The sequence below is a fragment of the Tasmannia lanceolata genome, unplaced genomic scaffold (genome assembly GCF_043159265.1).
Source record: "Tasmannia lanceolata isolate RefF3 unplaced genomic scaffold, GAP_Taslan_0.1 ptg000019l, whole genome shotgun sequence".
Classification (NCBI taxonomy): Eukaryota; Viridiplantae; Streptophyta; class Magnoliopsida; order Canellales; family Winteraceae; genus Tasmannia; species Tasmannia lanceolata.
Window position 1 is genome coordinate 1,501,058 of NW_027518696.1, and position 20,263 is coordinate 1,521,320.

The window sequence follows — 20,263 nt, forward strand, 5'->3', positions numbered from 1 at the left end:
ACGACTTTGATGGGCCTACTTTTAAGCCTAAGGCCGTGTTTGTTTTGGATTTTGAGAACCTGTTGAGTCCAAAACTGATTTATTAGACTTAAATTTACGTTTAATTTTGAGTCCAATAATCAGTTTTGCACTCAAAAATGGGTTCTCAAAATCCAAAACAAAGTGCCTTAGTAAGCCTATCCAAAACAATCCCAAACCCTAGAATCCTTACATAAAATTAGGTTTCACAATTCTTAATAAACAGCCACTAATCCTCAGTAATCATAGGTAATCAAGTTAAAACCTAGGCTTACAATTGTGTGATATATAGATTGAATTCTCTTGGAGGAAAGAGCAGCAAGTGCTTAACACTAAACACCCCCACTCTGCCTTGTGAAAAAGGAAGGAAAAAAGGTCATTGCAAGTGCCTCCCAAACCTAGTTTAGATTACTTGTACCTAAATTTCTATGATTTATTAAGCCAGATGGGAACATACGAATTACCATATGCTAACAAAAAAATAGGAAAAGCAACAAGAACTGAAAAATATAAATATAACAGAAGCATCTAAAAGTAGTCCGAAGTACAGATGAATCATTCTTACATTTCAGCAAAAATAAATCACTTGCGTAAGAAACCACAACATATTCCTCACTGACCACTAACCTGAAAAACCAGCTTGCTAAAAATTAGTATAAGCAAACAGTTCACCATCCCAGCAAAGAATCAAATCTCTTTACAGGTAGTTTAGACTTCTATACTAAAACCAGCTTGGTAAAAAATGGTTTCATGATGCCAATTCCTCCAAGGCATCAATCAATACTTCCTGGAAATAAATTAGCTCAAGATCCAATTTACTCTTTGATAAAAAAAAATGGAGAACATATAAAGGACCCACAACCTACTGAATTCCAAGGCGACAGATTGGGTTAGTCTTGATGAGACTGAGATCCACCTGCACACAGAAAGGACATGAACCAAATGTCGAGTAAGGCCACAATTTTATGAATTTCTAAAAGACAATATTATGTGTACCTTGTGTCCGAAAAGATCCCGGATGTTGTCAATTCCATACAATATCATGGTAGGTCTGATTGACAAAACATACAAGTCAATTCTTCTTCAAAAATATCATCCTACGTGAAATACATGCTTAGATGTATTGGCTATGTCAATGCAAATCAAAACTACGGCAGGTGTTTTAACAGGTTGAGATTAATTTCTTAATATAATTTTCAAAAGATTATTTTACATTTTACATTTCCCTAATTTAATTTTACATTTTTAATTTTCCTAGTATTATATTGCATTTTTATTTTACCTTTTTCTGTTTTTTTTGGGAATCTTACATTAGCATAGGAAAATGTTATCAGCACAACCATGTTTTTATAATTGCATAAACATGGTAATGACATTTTTGGGAACGATAATGACCTTTGACAGCTCTTTAAATAATAGAAGATACGATGTGTTTGTGCAAATATCAAAACATGGTTGTGCCGATAACATTTCCCTTAGCATATTATTCGTATTTTGATATACCTGTACAGACCTGCAACCACATCATATGACGGATGCGCCATATCCATGTCTAAGATAAACTGGCCAGTGTACATTGACAATCAAAATGGGCATGAACAGGATTCTAGATTTTTATTATTTTTAAGATAGATTTTCTATTCTTCACTGTTTTCATTACTCGTTAGCACTCCCTTGTTTTGGTATTTGTACTCCTCCCTTTATTTTAAACTTCTCTGATCGGCTGTTAATAGTTTGTTAGGAGTTCACTGACCGATATATAAAAAAAAAAGTTACATACGTATTATCATTCAAGCTAGGTCTATTATTATCTTTCAAAAAAAAAAGATGTAGATCTATTACAATACAGAAGGTGGTTCTTACCTTTCAAGGGAAAGGCCCCATGCAATCACAGATACATCCTCCGGGAGCCCCATTGGAAGCAGCATTTCAGGCCTGAACATGCCAGAATTCCCCACCTCCACCCATTTCTTGAACCCCTCATGATAACTGACAAATAGAGAAATTACATGCATGTGAAATGGTATTACCGCACACTTGTTTTAAGTACTGTCCTCCAGTCTCTTTATTTGGAATTTTTGACATTGGTTTGTACAACCCATTGAACGTGTGTATATACATATATTTACATATACATGTATCGTATACATATATAAATGTTTACCGCATCCCCGAGTAGAAGATTTGCAGCACTTAGTCCAATGTACAATAGCAAGATAGCCCTACCTGAAAATTTCCATGCTTGGTTCAGTGTATGGATTGTAAGCAGGTTTGAACTTGAGCTTTGACATTCCTAGAACCAGAAACAAGCATCAAATAGAAATATCAACGGCTGTTCATTTATAAAATTATGAGCCCATTCTTGAAAATTTATATAAGGAGTGGAAAAGCAATGGCAGACATGCTTAGTGAAATATTGATTCAGAGATGCAAAGCATGGTTTAAGAACTAGCTCATTGACTCCTAAGAAAGTTAAGCCAGGTCAGGGTCCAAGTTTTTTTTTTTTTTTTTTGAAAGGTAGTCAGGGACAAGATATTTTTTGTTTTTTTGAAAGGTAGTCAGGGTCTAAAGTATTAACTTCACATTTTAGTTCATAAATTAAAAAATTGGATGATATGGTGTTAGACTGGGCTAATTTTTAGAAGTTGGTATTTCATGGAATTAACCAGGTTGGATTCATAATTGGAAGATCAATTTCCAAGTTGACTGATTTCCAAGTTGAGTCCAAGTGTGAACATTGATGCATAGTTCAAAGCAACTACTCTAAGTGGGCTGCAGAAATGCATTACCCAGGCGTGCAAAGAAGTCGTTCAAGACTCCAATAAGGTCACCAAGAGTAAGCCCTCGGTCGCAAATAAGACCTGAGATCAGAGACAAAGGATTAAAAGGGTTCATGATGCCATAGACAAACAGAACATAAAGCTTTGATTGCTTACTAAGATCTCTAAATAAGTCATACACAAAAAGCGAAGTTTAAAGACCAGGATAAACCTCTGATAATAGATACCTTCTATTTGGTGGAATTCTGCAAGATGTGTTCGATCTACCGCTTCATTACGGAAAACACGATCTATAGAGAAATACCGTCTAGGGCTAAAAGGTTTCTGCACTTACCATATCACTTCTTAGTACACAAAAAAAAGGTAAAGACACATAAAAAGGGTAAAATATAGAAAGGACTGTGAATACAGAACTTTCCACAGAAACCAGTGATAAAAAACTCAGTCGAGTGCTTCACTATACTAATCCAGGCTTGGTTCTAATTAAAAGGGTGGCTCATTTTCTTAAAGACCTTAAAAAACTCAATCCAAAAACTCAAAAGATCAAATTATATCAGGAGCCTTTTAAACTCAGAAACTTGATAGCTGCGAGTACCTGTGCAAGCAAGTAAAGCATCCTTGAGGAAACTGCAGTTGTGTGAGTCCGGAGCAAATTTTTATTTGCTTCCTCCCTTTTCCATTCGTAATTATATCTACAGTGAAAAGGAGATACATGAGAAACTTCTTAACATGCTAACATGCAGAAGAATATAAAGTAACATACCCTTTAGAACCGTAACCACCAGATTCATGCACACTCTTCACTCTCTCAACATAATCTTCGGGCAGCCGCTTCGTAGTGGAAGGAACTGCCAATGTAAGTGTCAAGTGATTAATCTCTGGCAGGATACCCAAACTAGAATAGTTGTCAAACTTTATTTCTTTTCCTTTTTGAGAAATAAAGTTATCAATTTGCCACGGTAATAGCAAATTCAAGTAGATTCAGTATTGTAGGAACGTCTAACCAACCTTGTAAAAAGAAGGTATCATGTGAATCACGAGCAGGGTGTTGCTGGGGCTGGAACAAGACATCGAAATTCCAAAAGCTGCAAAGAAAAGAAGAATCAACTTAATCAGGCCCGTTTGTGATGGGAAAAGATCATAGAACTCATAAAATGGTCGATTAGGTAAGCATGAGAAAAGATGAGAGGAAGGCCCACAAACTTAGTTTTTTCCATAAACCACTATCACTCGCACACATGTTTTTTTTTTCCATAAACCATTCAGTCAGACTTACAGATACCCATTCAGCATTAAAATGGACAATCTTATAGCATACAAATTCATACCCTCTTCCCACATACATTCATCTGTCTACAACTACATCAATACAAATAGATGAAATGTTGTGTAAAAGTACAACAACCATGCAAGCGTAGAAGGAATTGGAAAAACATGCTACCTGCTTTCAACAAAGTTATTTGTCAGCATCTCCTCAAAACTGCACCAAGGACATGGTCAATCTTCAGAATAAGCAGCAACTTTCAACTCTCGAGAGTATATCTTAAGATAATACAAATAGATGGGTAATGTAATTTCAGATGAAGTTAACTCCTGCCTTACCCCATTTCAAAGAAGATCTTTCGGAATTGCTCCCGCACCTGAAATGACGAGCTTATAAACACTCAACATACAGAAAGTTGCAAGTTGCAACAACTACATATGGATTTTATGTTGAACAAGGAAAAGGACACCAAAAGCCTAGGTACCTAATGCAGTGAAAAAGATGAAGTCATGAAACCAAAAGGGGGGGAAGTATCACAAAAAGTGCAAGAGAAGAGAAGTTTAAGCCCTACAAAACCTGGGCCTACTTTTATTCCCATAGGGTGTGATTTGGGTTTTGTTTTTAAGTTATTTAGTTAATTGATGAGGCCCACTTTATGTTATGTCTTTCAATTTTAAGTTGAGTTATTTGTAGGGCCACTATTAGTCATTAAGTCACGTTTAAGGACGGGGCCCGCCTGTTTCTTTCAGTTTTCTACAAGTTTTATAGGGTATCCCCACATCTGTAATCAGCTTGGTTCTACCATCTTTGGGAAATAATCTCAGCATACAGTTGGGTTGTTGAGTAAGTTTCGTAACAATGCATTCATGACTGTTTACCTTTTAATCCATTGATTGTTTCAAGAAGCCATCTTAAGTTGTCAACATTCTGAATTTTTTAGATTGGAAAAGTAGTCCAATTAAAAACACAAATTTCTGTAACTGAAAATTCAGTTTTAAGTTTTGATCTGTCTATTATAGATTAAGCCTGAAACTATTCACTTCAAATCCTTCCAGAAAAGCAATTTTATCTACTACGGATGCGCGCTACCTATTCAGTTTTGAAATTTCAGGGTTTCAAAATTTAACCCTAAACTGGGAGTCGGTTATGCAATTAGTTTTGCATCAAGTGGTATTAGAGCATCCATAGATAAAATTAGGGAAGTGATACATCAGCCCCTTCTTTTACTTGGGACAGCGGGCCGCGGTGTACGTGGCAATCAGGCCCATTGAATCCTTTCCATGTGAAGTACACCAGCCCCTCTGCAGTCATAGATACACTGCAGCCGGCTGTCCCAAGTAAAGAAAAGGGGTGAATTTATCATTTCCCTAAAATTATTCAACATCATTATCCTACATTAGAGCCTCCTGGCTTTGAAAACTGTTGATTTGGTAGGTAAGCTGGGACTGAACCTACGACCTCAAGGTTGAGATACAAAGTCTCAACCAACTGACAACTGAGCCACGGCCCCATCTAAAGCCACAACCTTTATTTTTGTAGATAGAGCTAAAATGACACACCCTTGGTGCTTTTTTTCTTAGAGCATGCATAGGTTTCCAGAACATCACCAAGGGTAGTTTGGCAATCCGTCCCACGACCAGGGGGCTTACCCTCCCTCTCATCAGCATCTCTTTTTTCAATATCAAAAAAATCTTTTTGTCTCCTCCACATCTTCCTTATAACATTATATCCAGTACGTTTCACATCTTGGCCATCTCCTCAAATTCTTCAAGGTAGTCTTCCCCTCATGCGATTCCAACTGGATTTGCTCCACTTCCTCCTGTGTGGTGCTCTCTACATCTCCGGAGACTCCCTTCTCTTCCTCTACGGGATGCTGCTCCGCCCTTCAAAGACAGTCCTTGACTTTCCCACTAAGATCCATGTCCATCGAGTCTCTCGACATAATAAATTCCCTGTCCGGAATAGCAGATCCCTCCTTCTAATGATCTTCTCAATCCCCACTGGCCTCTTAAAGCACCTTCCGCTCTTCTTCCAAACGCTTCTGAAAGAATGGCAAGTTGCACACCAATACATACCTCCTCAATTGATCGCTTTCCTGTCAGTTGAAATAATTCTTCCTCTTTGCCTTTTGCCTCCTCTTCAAACATTTTCCACTGAAGTTCCAGGTATTCCATGGCAATCTTGCTTTTAGTTGCCGACCCGAGATTTACCCTTTTCTTTTCATATCCACTCTTCTTGAGAGTCTTTTTTTTCCAACTCAAACAATCAACTTTGCCCTTCCCCTTGTAATCGATTTTGCCACCTTCACTTGAGGAGGAAGATTCCCCACTCTGCTCAAAATTCATCCAGCATCGTTAAGATTCTGGCTAGGATGTCTTTCTTTTTCTTCTCTCTTCTGTTTATAGAGCGCCCTGCCGATTTCCTCTTATAGTGGGAGAAGCCACCTTTAGTAGTCTCTAGGGTTAAGGACCTGTGATAATGACTCCTATAATGATGACATACGTGCATGGGGTTTCCTTTTCTCATACGGAAACTTTTCATATTCTTATTGAGGTCGACACGTTTCTATCAGGATATCGCCTCTCCGGATCTCTCCTGTTCAAATTCTAAGACTGTTTTTTGAGGGTAACTAATTCCTTTCTCCTTTTCGAGGCAATAGACGCCTTATTGTCTTTTCCCCCTTCCTTCGGTTTTGGAAGTCCTTTCCGGTGGTGCCACATGTCCGTGCATTAAAAGCGTATTGCTTATGCATCTTAACTAGCCGACCTCCTTCTTCTACTCGAGGTATTAACATACCGGCCAATGACGTCTCAGGCTGGTCTGGTCTTGGATCAAATTTGAATTTGGCCTTTGGCAAAGGTTGAATTTCTTTTTCCTGGCAGTACAAGAGAACTGCTTTTCCTTTTCATGGAAAGAGTTTTCCTCTAGTTGCATTTCACCAGAATACCGTTGGCCTTCATCACGTTGAATGTTTTCACTGCCCATAGTGACACTAATATCCAAGGAATGTTCTTCATTAATGCCATTGTCCTCAGGCACAGCCTTAACCTCCACTAAATAGCTTTTCCCTTCTATCTTCAAGCTAATAAATGGTGGTAAATTCTTCAGTCTGTGGTGAGGACTTTTACAGATGCAAAGGCCAAGCAGTGGTCATGGTCCCCAGATAATTTAACTTATAATACAAAAAGTATTTTCCCATAGCTTCAAGCGATGGAGTTGTGCATGCATGTAGAGGAACATCGTAAAATCTAATCCATATAGACTTCGCTCCTGTGTTGAAAACTGGGTTCCAAGTTTGGAGGGAAGAGTCATGACCCCCAAAAGCGTCTCCTCCACAACGTAGGACCCGAGATGCTTGGGCTTCCAATTCGAAATAGAATAGGACTTCCACTAGGCTGATCTTAAAAGGTTTCAGGAGATCTGGAATTTCCCAAGGATTTTTGGCCCATTCCCGGACCACATCCAGGTTCCATGAGTTGATTTTCATACAACCCACTAGACATCTCTTTAGGACTGTCTTACGTTTCACTGTCTTAGCTGAGGGGATATGAATTTCCAGAAATCTGCTATCGATTCCGGCACTTCAGACTCCCTCCTCTCTGCTAGGGTCCAGAGAACCGCCCTTTCCACGGGGTCCTAAAATTTTGCCCATATTACACTTCCGGCAACCGTGGTGTTGACCGAAATTGTAATATCTACAGTCACATCTCCTTTTGCAATGAAGAAATACAAAAAGGAATGATAAATGTGGTTGGTTGATGCAGATCCAATGGGGTGCCCTTGGGGTTTGCAAGGGCACCCTTCAGTTTAGCACTTCACACACACACACACACACACACACACACACACACACACACACACACACACACACACACACATATGCATACCTAAAAATTCATTAGTAATTGAATTTTAGATGTTGCGACCAATCAAATAGGCATATATACGTAAGTTTTCGAATCCTACAAGTTGGTAACATCCTAGCATTATTTTTATTATTTTTATTTTTTTTGAAAAGTTATATCCTAGCATTATGGAACAGCACTAGTGAGGCTTCAACCAAAAAGAAGTCAAGAAGCATTTCTTTACCTTAATGTGTCAGTTCAGCAAATTGTTTCTAGTTTCTATAACAAACATTGCTCAAACATTTCATTGATTTAAAGCTTAACGAAATATCACACGAAATTCGAGAAGAGGAATGGGCAATTCGTGCCTTGAGCAGAGGATGTAGATGGCCACCTTCCATGGGCTGACCTCGGGCACTGAAATTATATTCTTTGAACTCGAGATCCTTCCAGTCACCCCTTAGAACACATTCAATCAAACAATAACTGTCAGCATGATAAACTGTATCTGTAAGACTGTTAACTACGATAGGAAACCCAAAATAGGGATCCACATATGAATTGAAAGAAGTTTATCTGAATATCTATAATGGTTTATGTGTGTGTGTGTGTGTGTGTGTGTGTGAGAGAGAGAGAGAGAGAGAGAGAGAGAGAGAGAGAGAGAGAGAGAGGAATGATCACATGCATCCTGAATGCGTTATATTACTATGCTTCCTAGTCTCTATCGTACAATATGAGGATGACTATAATTGATCTAAGCCTTTCATTTAGTAGACCTCTCCTTGATGGTTCAAGGCCAATATTGTTATGATTGGATGATCCTAAGCATCCAATCAAGATCTATAGAGAAGACAATACAAAATATGAATATACAATAGTCAGATTCAGTGACCAATAAAGGCACCGAAGACATGGTTAAATTGGTTGATTTTTGGGCCATAGCCAATCTAAGGTGGAACCTACCACGTGAATGGTTCATCACAATCAAGGTGTGCCCCTTGTGTATGAAAGAGACTAGGGCATGGTAATATAATGCTTCCCGGATGCGTGTGATCATTCTCCATGCATGTGTGTGCGTGTATAGGCTGCTGATATTGGCACTATCAAGTTTTGATAATGGGATAAACTCACCTTTTCGTTTCTGTTTTAATTGAGTGAAACCTACCACGTGAATGGTTCATCACAATCTATGATTTGTGGACACAGACATGAGAGTTGGGTGTCGACACGGACACAGAGTGTGAGACACGGCTAAAACAGAAAGTGTATAAAATCATGATTTGTGGACACGGATCTGTGTGATGTTTCGATACAGATGTGGAGTGTCTGACATAATTTGCAGCAATATAAATACAATATTCATTTAACAAACTAATAAATTTTAGAATTAATCAATTATTATTTTTTTGAGATGAAATGTAGCATTAATCAATTATAATCTAAAACAATGAGATAATGAAATAGCAATGCATTCATCAATTTAATCTAGTTCTCTTTAGTTTCCAATATGCTGCGAGAAAAGGAGATCAACAGGATACAATGAATATAATATTGGAATAAGAGTTTGTTTAGGATTTTAGGTTTAAGGGAGAGGATATAAGAGCAAATGGTAATTAAAGAAGAGCTAAAAGAAGTGTTTATAATAAAAGAGAGTTTAATAATAAAAGAGGTAAACACAATATTCAATAGTAAAACGGAATGTCACACTTTACATGGTACAAAAACGTGTTCAAACACACACCTTAAGTCTGACACTTCTAATAGTATATTTAAAAGTGTCGAAAGGACCGTTGACACGTGTGGACATGCATTTCTTGTCGAACACGACACAATACGTTGCCAACAATAAATTCAAAGTTTCAGCTAAACCATGGATCAGAATCAAGGTGTGCCCCCTTGTATTGGATTCTTCGTTCTTGTTCCATATTTTGTTAATATTTTTGGTCTCTATCAACCAATATTCATAAAAAAAGATACGCTAGAATCTATACAGGAATATTTATAGGGAGCTGGTATTGCCAACCCATAAATTTACGCACTTCCACTTATCCTTGTTTGTCCTATTAGATATACTTACCTTTATGTCTAGAACAAACTGATATGAACTGATATGGGTGGAAGTGCCTCACTTCTATTATAAAGAAACGAGGACCAAGACGGTCCAAAAAAGAACAGCAACATACACAAAATTGAAAAAAAGAGCAAAAGAGGCAACGGAAAAAAGGTGAAAATTAGGGAGGGAGAAAGTCAAATAATTCCACTCTCCCTTTCTATTCCCTCCCTAGCTAGCCTGTCAACAACATCATTGGCCGATCGCCTAACATGATGGAAGGAAATATTAGCGCCACCAATTCGGTCTTCGATTTCGTAAAAGAAGGCCGCGAATTTCCAAGGGCAAGCGTGGGACCTTTTGAGCCATCTAATAACATTGAGTGAGTCTCCCTCTACCACCACACTATTTAGACCCACATTCTCAAGAAACTTTATTCCTTGATGAATAGTACGTACTTCAGCCTCATTGGCATCTGCAACTCCAATGGGGCCCATAAATGCACAACTCACTGCCCCAAACCCTTTGAGCCATCTAATCACATTGAGTGAGTCTCCCTCCACCACCACACTATTTAGATCCACATTCTCAAGAAACTTTATTCCTTGCTGAATGGCAGCCTCGTTGGCATCTTCAACTCCAAGGGGGGCCATAAATGCACAACTCACTACCCCAAACTCGCCCCTGAATACACCTTCAATTCCTGATTGTCTCGGGTTCCCTATACTTGTCAATTGAAATTTAACTGTAGACGCCCTTTTTTGTGTGTGTGTGTGTGTGTGTGTGTGTGTGTGTGTGTGTGTGTGTGTGTGTGTGTGTGTGTGTGTGTGTGTGTCATGGGTGCGGGGGTGTTGCCCTATCCTACGACACCTTGGGTTCCCTACTTGAGTAACAACAAATCGCCTGCCATCCATACCATAAGTCATGGCCAGACACGGACCTGAAGCATGGGAGAGTCCTCGCCCAAAAGATGGTCAAGGCTATAGTCTTATTGTATAGGAATTGCACTCTCTTTGTGTAGCCTTTAAAAACATGTATGTTTCGCTCCTTCCATAGTACCCATAATATTGCCAGCAGAGATATATTCCAAAGAATCTTCCCTTTTTTTCTCCATGGGACTTTAGGGCGGAGATACTAGCCCCGATATTTATATAAGTATATAAATGAGAACACAACAAAACATGCCAGAGATAAAATCAAGGTGCTCATAGCTAAATCCTATCACCCGGTTCAGTGGGTTCGACAATATTCCAGAAATCTCAGTCATAATAAATGAACCATTAATTTGGAATACCTCTGCAGCTGATCTCGATTTAAATCAGTAGCCGCTTTCGTTCTTTTCAGAGTGTAATTAGGACCTTTCCTTAATGAGTAGCCCTTCCATGTCCTGCATAAGGCAATAAGGAACACATAAAGAAAATAAACAGTAATATGAATGTCAAGAATATTTTGCTAGTAGATATGTCAAGCTCCACTGTCAATTAAAAAGTATTACATATCTAGAAGAATGCACAGCTCAGAAAAAAGATGTATTGTCAAATTCACTTGGTGTGACATAACCATATACATCCAGAATAAAAGAGTAGAAACATATAAACAAACTGAATGAAAATTGAGGGAAATGTGAACATTACTGCAGAGCAATAAGCTTTCTTTTTTTCAAATCATCAACATCTTTAGGGTCAACAACCTGCAAAACCAATAAAGCTACATTATCAATAAAAGTCAAAGAAGTGACTTGACAAGGATATAGAACCACAAACTGATATGGTCAATAATCTCCCCCAATATTCCACAGATATCAGATGATAACAAACCATTCGATTTCAGCAAAAGAAAAGCACGATATGAATGGCAATGCTTTACCACATTGTAATGTTATTATGCCTTGTATTAGAATAAGTATAGTTCATAATATTGTGGAAAGGCATTACCACATTGTTAGACATGTATTTACATAGAAACATTGTTGTTTTAGCAGGTATCAGAAGTTTATACGCTGTACATGCTAATGAATTTGATGTACATAACCAAATCTATTTTGCACCTCTCCATTTTGAATTCGTTTAAGCAAATCTTTGACTCTATCCTCCACATGTGGAACCTACAAAAAAGTGACAAAAGGTGAGTACTAAGAAAAAAAAACATATCACAACCAGTATTTGTTGCAAAACATTTAAGTGCACATCTCTATTTCTGGACACGCTGAGAAATTGCATTCATAAAAAAAAAACACCACAAGTATCATACATTTCCAAACACGGCTTTAAGTATCAGCCAATACTGATGCATTGCTCAACACATCTTCATGTTTCAGTTGTACAATACAAAACACAAAGTGTATATATCGTCAAGGCATACAATATTCACTCTAAAAATCATGTTGTATCTTATGAGACAATGCTTGTCTCAGGGGATATGGTCCGAGATTGATGCATGTTAGGGGCAATTACAGCAACAAGGTCATGATCAATTCCAGTATTAATTAACTTGATGGAAATTTCTGGATTTAAATTTATTTCAATTAAGATTTGTCCCAAAGAGGCCATAAATATCAGAAATCTTTAATTTAGGCTTTCCGTAGAAATGTTAATCATTGATCACTGCTCCCTATGTATTCAATCGGGAGCATCAATGGACCATATCTTTTTACGTTGCAGGATGGCCAGAGAGATTTGGAATAGAATTCTTGCGAGAATTGACATGCGGCGGGTCATTTGGTAGAACTTCTAGAAGTTGGCCTTTTGACCCATGGAAAAGGGGAGGATCTTGTGGCTTGTAGTTCTCTTTGTGTTGATATGGAAGGAAAGAAATGACAGAGTTTTTAAAGATTTATCTAAAAGCTCGTATTATATGTTCATCAAAGTCATTTCCCTATCCATCTCTTGGGTTAGGATTCTCCCCTGTTTCATATTCACTTCCGGCTCTAATTTATGGAGATGATGGCGGGAGATTTCTGTTATCAGCGAGAGGAAGGAGGCTGCCTCTCCTCATTGGACTCCTCCAATTAAGGCTTCCTAAAACTAAATTTTGATGGCTCGAGCTTGGGCAATCCGGGGCCGGATGGAATTAGGGGAGTCCTAAGGGACGAGATGGGGTTGACCAGGTGGGCTTTCTTTGGCCCAATCGGGGTTACAGACTCCAGTGAAACTGAACTAAGATCGGCCTTACAAGGTTCCAGGATAGTGGGTGCAGGTATTCTTAGGAGACTGATTGTTGAGGGAGATTCCCTTAACATGATCAGGTGGTTGGAAGGAAGTCACTCTCATCTCTAGAGATTTGCTAGGTTGATAGATAAGATTCAGGAGAGAATAGCAAGTTTTGGTGTAAGGTTTCAGCATGTTAAAAGATCAGCCAATGGAGGGGCAGATAGGTTGGCTTGCACTGGGTCGGGAGGGCTGATTTGGAAATTTTTTATTTTTTATTGCCATGATGTTAGTCTCTCTTGTATTTTTACTGTATTTCCTTTTGTTGTAGCCCCGACCATCTCAGTCGTGGGCCTCCTCTTCCTTCTTAATATTATTTTGCTCTTAGCCATTAAAAAAACACGAGATTTATATCCACAGCTGAATCAGTAAGTGTAAGCCCAAGGGTCCAGCCTTGGCAATCTTCCAAGTCATGTTTTGATGATTCCAAACACAAGTTGATTCATTAAGTAACTTAGTTGTACTATCATTCAAAAAGAAAAAGAAATTTAGTTGTACTAACGAGTTTTGTGTTTAAGTTGAAGATTTCTTCTAAAGGATCAAAATCAAGGAGCATGGAGCAAGGCATTGAAGCAAACATGAAGATCAAGGAAGACGAAGAGAAGGTGGAGATCCGTGAAGATGGGAAGACTTGAAGAAGAAAGTCAAGTCTTTGTAAATTAGATTGTACAAATATAATCGCTCATGAAAATCCACTTTAGAGTCACTCAAAAAAACTTAAAATATGTTAAAGAAACAAAGTGGACCAAAGCCCAAAAGCCAAAAATTTGAAATAGGCAAAATACATTGAAGCTCGGCCGAAGGACCGTCAGTCGACCGGACCCCTGGAACCGCCTTTTTTAATATAGCCCAACGGCTATATCTTTGATCGACGAGATGATCATTTGAGCTTAATAACGACTAGTTTTGGCTTGGTTGCTCTGTATAAAGGGGTTGACCCCCTTAAAAACCCATGGAACACTCTTAAGCCTTATTTGATAATGATTTTGAGTGCTAAACACCTATGTGCCTCTAGTTGGACATATTTTGAGTGAGAGAGGATTATAATCTTTGTAATTTGGTGGAGGGCACCTTGAAGACCCTTTAAATCAAGCTTGGTGATAAAGCTTGGAGTGTACGAGGCACGAAATCAACCACGGGAGGAGCTTGAAGATAAAGCTTTGTTGTAACAGTTTGGACTACACCCGTAAGAAGTCCGGTTAGTGAAGCCTGGGAGGGCATATCTCGTGAGTAGTGGATGTATGCTGGTTTGTGCCAAACAACTATAAAATCGCTGGTACACTTCTCTTTGCTCTCTATCTCTTTCTTTATCTCCTTCCTTGCATTGGGTTTACATTTTATGTTTAATTTGTTCTCTGCTTTAATTTTTAATTAATCTTTGAAAAGAGAACAAAAGTTTATAAAACCCAATCACCCCCCTCTTGGGTTGCCTACCTGGGACTCACATTCCTAGCAGTAAGCAATGCACTGCATCTACAATAAAGTAGCCAAATTTTAAAAAGCAACTATTATATAGATTCCTACTTGCAGAACTTCTTTAAATATGCTAAATTTCAAACAACTTCTATATCTTATCGAAACTAAACTGGAAATAATTCATGGTTGCAAATGGAAATGCATGGCTTAAGGAAACCATTAATTCCGAATTGCATTACCTTTCTTATCACCAATGACTTTCCGATCTCCACCCATTTATTCTTTGCTGCTTGGCTGCAACCTATTTTGTATATTGAGGGGTCAACCTTTTTCTGCATCAAATGTGAAGCAATATCATACTCCTAGTCAAGAGTAATTTGAAATGAGTGTTCAACAACATAACATAAATAGAAAATGAGTATACAACTAAAGGTTTAAAAATAAAGATGGCTCTTGCAAGGTCATGACGAGGTAGGTTGGGCCTAATGAAATGAATATCGCATAAACACATGGACAATCTAAAAATAAAACAACAATGGAGCTTGGGGGATTCAGAACCTCAACTCAGCCCTTTGAATTAATAGCGGTGAAAGCTACCACAGATTCTGGTGGTTTTATGGGCCGAGATTTTAAAATCCAGATATGAAAAGCGAGGTAGGTTGCTTTGTTTGGGTGGAGTCACAAGTTGAACTCAGTAACGTTCTCCATAGGACCTCAAGTCTAGTCCAAGGTTCCCATACCCAGATATAACAAGTCAAATAATGCCAAAAACAAAATAAATTATCATAAACCCATGTCTGTAACTGTAATGCTAAATCAAGATAGTCAATCAATACAAAAACATCCTAACCTGCAAATCTTCACGTGAGATTCCCTCCGGCGGCACGGCCAAGAAGAACTGCACTTCAGGTGAGCCCAGCAGAACATATGATTTCCCTTCATCAGTAAGTACCCAACTTTCCCTCTTAATATCCTGTATAGATTAGAGAAACAAAAGAGGTTCATGAACTATGCTCAGAGATCATCATGGAATACTTAACAACCGAAATTGGAGAAAATAGAAGATCCAAAGTATGGCAAAAAGGAAAGATTTAGGGTGGGTTTTCAGCACCTGTGCCTCGATCAGCCTGAAACCATGAAGGCTTTTGATGACGTTGACAATCTCGTTGTGGTCAATACCAATGCTGGTTGCGAACTGGCCAGAGTCTGTTAACTCCTCATTCGAGTGCAGAAATCCTAAAAGTGCCTCCTCTGCCATTCTTAACTACGACAAAATAAATATAAGGAATTAAACAACATAACTGTAGACAGAGTACAAGGAATTAAACTAAACTTCAAATAACCAAAAAAAAAAAAAGGAGAAGAAGAAGAAGAAACCCAACTTCTGATACCAAGAGAAAGTGATTCTGATGGGTGTGCCCAAATCGTCTACAACCGAGTGGAAGCAAAAAGATTGCAGCTTTTAGGGTTTTGGAGTGAGATTTCGGAACAGATGAATGGAAAGAGAATCAGCAATTGTAAAAATGAAAAAGAAATTACAATCGAAGAGCCTAAAATAAAACAAAAGTAATAAAGGTATCCCGGAATAGGAAATGCAAAGGACAAAAAGGAAAGTAAGAAAAGAGGATTTGAGAGACGACTTACTCGCAGATGAGGTTTTTAGGGTTCTTTTCCGCTTGGATGGAGAGAGAACAGAACAGAAAAGAGGGGAAAAAGACGCAAATACATCCGTAGATCACAATAGGCAGATGATACTTTCACCCCTCTGTAGTACGCATTCGCCCACTTATAACGTGAACAGTAGGCAACTTTAACGCTTTTTGACGTCAAATCACGTAAAAAGGGGGCGAATACGTACTGCAGAGGGGTGAAAATATCATCTCCCTAATTATATTATGGGATAATTACATTTACACCCCTCTAGTTCATTTGATGGTCCTGACATAGATAGGGTGTGCCCAAAAAACAGCTCCATCGGATCATCCTAACCCTTCAATCTATGGACGAACCTCAGGGGCAAACCTTAAACAAATTGAAACTACAGGGGTGTAATTGTCACGTTTTAAACTATAGGAGAGGAAGTGGATGTGTCAGAAACTAGAGAGGGTGTAAATGTAATTATCCCAAAAACATTTTAAAGTCTGCCGCATACCCTTCTTTAAAGTGGTGCGAATTTATCATCGTTCGCATGAGAATCATTTATATTCCAAACTATAGGTCGGAGGGCTAGGATCGTCCTATGGACATGATTTTTGGGCACAATCTATTTAAGTTGTGTTCCATCACATGGACGGTTTAGATCATCCTATGATGGGTCCATACAGTACTTTATGAAAAATAAGGGGCTATACGGGCTTATTCACCGTATAAAATCTCTGCAAACATTCCGGCAAGGTGGTATAAAATCTCTGCAAACATTCCGGCAAGGTCGCATTTTGATTTTGTTCCATATGACACATACTTTCTTTTATTTTAAGCAGTGTCATACACTATTAACCTATATAAGAGTATAAAGGATGCTCAATATGATCACGAAAGCTCACCCAGACCGGAGATAGAACGAAAGTGTGAGCCTAAATCCTTTGGCTTTGGAGTATTTTCTCTGTTCTGTTCCTTGCTATTGCTACTTGCACAGTTAAGTAATGTCTCATTTGGATGCTCGATTCACCAAATGTGAGCCCAAAACAGACTTCCGTTAACTTTTTCTTGTCAAAATTTTTAAAATGACTAGAGTATCCAAAACCTTTATCTAACTCTCAATCCGCCCAGCGTAGGCCAGCCGCAACGGGGATAAATGATTTTCTCCGTGCTAACATGCAGGAGCTTCGCAAGATGATGGTCAAGGTATTAAAAGGGAAGGAAGCTAGTGAATATTCGGATTCGGACGACGACCCCCTAGAGAGAGAGTGTGTGTGAGAGAGAGAGTGTCGTCAAGTATCTACGGAAATTTGCAAAATCCGACTTCTTAGTGTTCTCCCCTAAATGAATGAATGAATGAGAGAGAGAGAGAGAGTGTGTCTGTGTTGTTACGTTCTGTATTGCCATTTCCGCCATTTTCATCCATCTTCACTACTTACACTGCCTCCGTCATGGCCCTCAAGGGAAAGAACTTCGACCATAGAAGCATACTCACTCAACTCTTCATACACGTCTTCAAGACTTTCTTCGTTTTTTCAGGTTTTCAAGTGCTTCACCACTTGTATCTCCAATTTCCATGCTTCTTAGGCGCTGTTTGGATTGTAGGATTTTTTTGGAAAAAGTTTGGAAAGGAGAAGTATTTCTCATAGTTCCCACTTTTTTGTATCCACTAAAACAGATAACTTGAAACTACCCTATTAAATTTTTACTCAAGAGGGACGTTCAATTTATGGTAATATCCCACTACATTAGCTACAATCATAAAATTTCCCTCTAAATTTTGAAAAGAAAAACTTTTCCCAAGAAAAGAAAATCGGTCAAAAATGTTTTTCTTGCAATCCAAAGAGGGCCTTGGTTATGCTAGTATTCCAGTCTCCTGCTATGCATGTGTGTAAAATGGTGAGCCCTACCCGTAGGTTTGGCAAGAGATGTCGGCAGCCCCACGCCATCAAAACATTAGGTGTAAAAGGTAGCCCCACCACATAAAATCATGAGGTATAAAGCTGTGGCCCAATCCCATCATGATGTGTAAAATGGTGGGCCTTAATCATGGTAGCCATTGATATAAATTGTTGGGCCCCACTCCATCGCAGCATCATGTGTGAAATAGTGGGCCCCATTACGTGCTAAGAGTGAAGAAATAAAGAAAACACCGAAGAGAGAGTAGGATGAAAACCATTACCAAATTTTTAGAGAAAAAGATTTTCTAATAAAAAAATTTCTTAGAAAGAAAAAGAATGACAAAGGAAAGAAACATGGCTAGTATATATTATGGGATTTGCTAGGGACCATCCCAGAAGGCATTTCGTGGGCTACCTGTTGCATGAGCAGCCACCTCGGATGAATTAAATGAATGAGACAAAATCTGTTGAAAAGTGAGCCTATGTGGCCGCTCTCTCATGCAACAACCGATCTGCGAAACGCTGTCTAGGATGGTCCCCAGCAAATCACATAACCTACAATATAGATAGATATGTAGTACAGGGTGCACGCATAGTTGGGCGGGGTTAGGCAGTAAGTTCAACAACAACAACAACACCCCAGACACACTCAGGTGCGATTAGCCCACATCTTTTTTATAAGGAATTTGGCACGGTGAGATGATCTTGGGCAAGCCTTAGGACAAAGTGCATCGAAAATCCTTTACTGTTTTCTTGAGATAGAATACAAGAACAAGTAGTTTTTATACGGTGTAAGCTGAGTATTTTTTTTTCCAAAAAGTACTATACTCCCCACACCATAAGATGATCCAAACCCTCCATTTGATGGCCCACAGCATAAATGGTTGTGCCGCAATAATCATTTCCATAGGGTGATATTAGACCTCCGATCTATGGAGGAACTGCATCTTATGGAAACCTCTATAGATAGGAGGGTTGGGATCAGCCTATAGAAATGATTTGTTGGGTACAACCTAGCGAAAAACAAGATAGGAATTTGCAAGTGGTTGCATAGAGTTTTCTTCATGGATTGGAGCTCATAGCCGGTTCAAGGTGAGGAACCCACTCCTCTAGACATTTGAGAGTGATAGGGATCAAGCCAGTTATAAAGCGCATCTCCCTCAATCAGATGATCTCCTTCTTGAACTCAAAAACAGGGAAGGGATCTTTGAATCAGTCCATAGAATGGCTCATATCAATCAAAAGTGAGACCGACTCTATGTTGTAAAGTTATTGGCACCTCAATACGTTTGCACACGCAATTGAAGCAAGCAATCCGGGCCAAGTGGGTTGGGTTGGGGCTGATCCAAGCCCAACCTTAGGTAGGACTACTTTAACTCTAACCCAGCCAAGCCTAAGCCTCAGGTCACGGAGGTCAACCCTAACCTTAACCCGCCTCTAAATCTCTCAACCCTAACCCAACTCTTTTACAAATCGGATTGGGTTGGCTTTCCGGGCCAAAAAAAAAAAAAAAAAAACACAACCATATTAGGTAATAAACTAATAAAGTTTAGGGTGCCACTATCAAAACTAGATTGTGTCCATACATTTGATTCATTCCTTACTCATATCATCTATTTCTTTTTAAACTTTTTGGAATGTTTGTTTGTCTGAAACCCACAACTTTGTGCTTAATCACGAAATTGAAAGACATCAACTTCTTTAATGCAAATGGGAGTAGTGGTTCATAAGAAAGTTAAAGAAGGGTGGTCAGTTCTCACTAACAAGGCAATAAAAAACCTAATTTCTCTTGTATTAATCAATACAGCCAATCATAGATCATATTAACAAATCAATCATAATATTATAACAAATGCATTACAAATTCCTCAACCAGTCCATATAGTTAGGTAAAAATGGACCACGGATATTGAAAACCAATCAAAAGCTGGTACTTGTAACCATCCACGAACCAATTTTAGGGAGACCCAAGCACTCAAGCACTGGACCATGCAACTACATCAGACTAGGTCATGATCTCTAATTATCCGCAAACCTTCTTTAACTCTTGCATTACGTATTTTTTAATGCAAAAATTTAATATTAACATAGGCTAAATGTTAAGAAGTATTTTTTTATTTCTTACTGAAATAAAAAAATGAATAA

At 38.6% G+C, this 20,263-nt stretch overlaps 1 protein-coding gene across 6 annotated transcripts; it reads right to left on the minus strand.

Annotated features, from left to right (window-relative positions):
• Positions 1-502: 502 nt before the first annotated feature.
• Positions 503-16,333, minus strand: LOC143852554 (phenylalanyl-tRNA synthetase, putative / phenylalanine-tRNA ligase). 6 transcript variants are annotated; one of them, XM_077361979.1, is made up of 20 exons: positions 16,224-16,333; positions 15,971-16,038; positions 15,691-15,843; positions 15,430-15,552; positions 14,819-14,911; positions 12,005-12,061; positions 11,592-11,647; positions 11,252-11,344; positions 8,276-8,366; positions 4,401-4,438; positions 4,240-4,278; positions 3,807-3,883; positions 3,562-3,646; positions 3,394-3,490; positions 3,026-3,122; positions 2,808-2,879; positions 2,245-2,311; positions 1,882-2,007; positions 1,015-1,069; positions 503-934 (listed from the first exon to the last, which is right to left on the minus strand). In XM_077361979.1, exons 3-20 carry the CDS (start codon positions 15,835-15,837, stop codon positions 881-883), a joined length of 1,467 nt encoding a protein of 488 aa, XP_077218094.1. In that variant the 5' UTR covers positions 15,838-15,843; positions 15,971-16,038; positions 16,224-16,333; the 3' UTR covers positions 503-880. The 6 variants fall into 6 exon arrangements, with proteins under 6 accessions (XP_077218094.1, XP_077218093.1, XP_077218091.1 ...); XM_077361978.1 differs by having other exon boundaries at positions 15,691-15,838; positions 15,962-16,038; XM_077361976.1 differs by having other exon boundaries at positions 15,962-16,038; positions 16,224-16,332.
• Positions 16,334-20,263: the final 3,930 nt, after the last annotated feature.

Excerpts from the sequence above, each read along its gene's own strand:
- LOC143852554 (XM_077361979.1), bottom strand. The coding sequence starts at position 15,837 with ATGGCAGAGGAGGCACTTTTAGGATTTCTGCACTCGAATGAGGAGTTA. Across the intron at positions 3,123-3,393 it reads TGCTTTACTTGCTTGCACAG|AAACCTTTTAGCCCTAGACG; the intron begins GTACTCGCAGCT and ends TGGTAAGTGCAG. Across the intron at positions 2,008-2,244 it reads CCAAGCATGGAAATTTTCAG|TTATCATGAGGGGTTCAAGA; the intron begins GTAGGGCTATCT and ends TCTATTTGTCAG.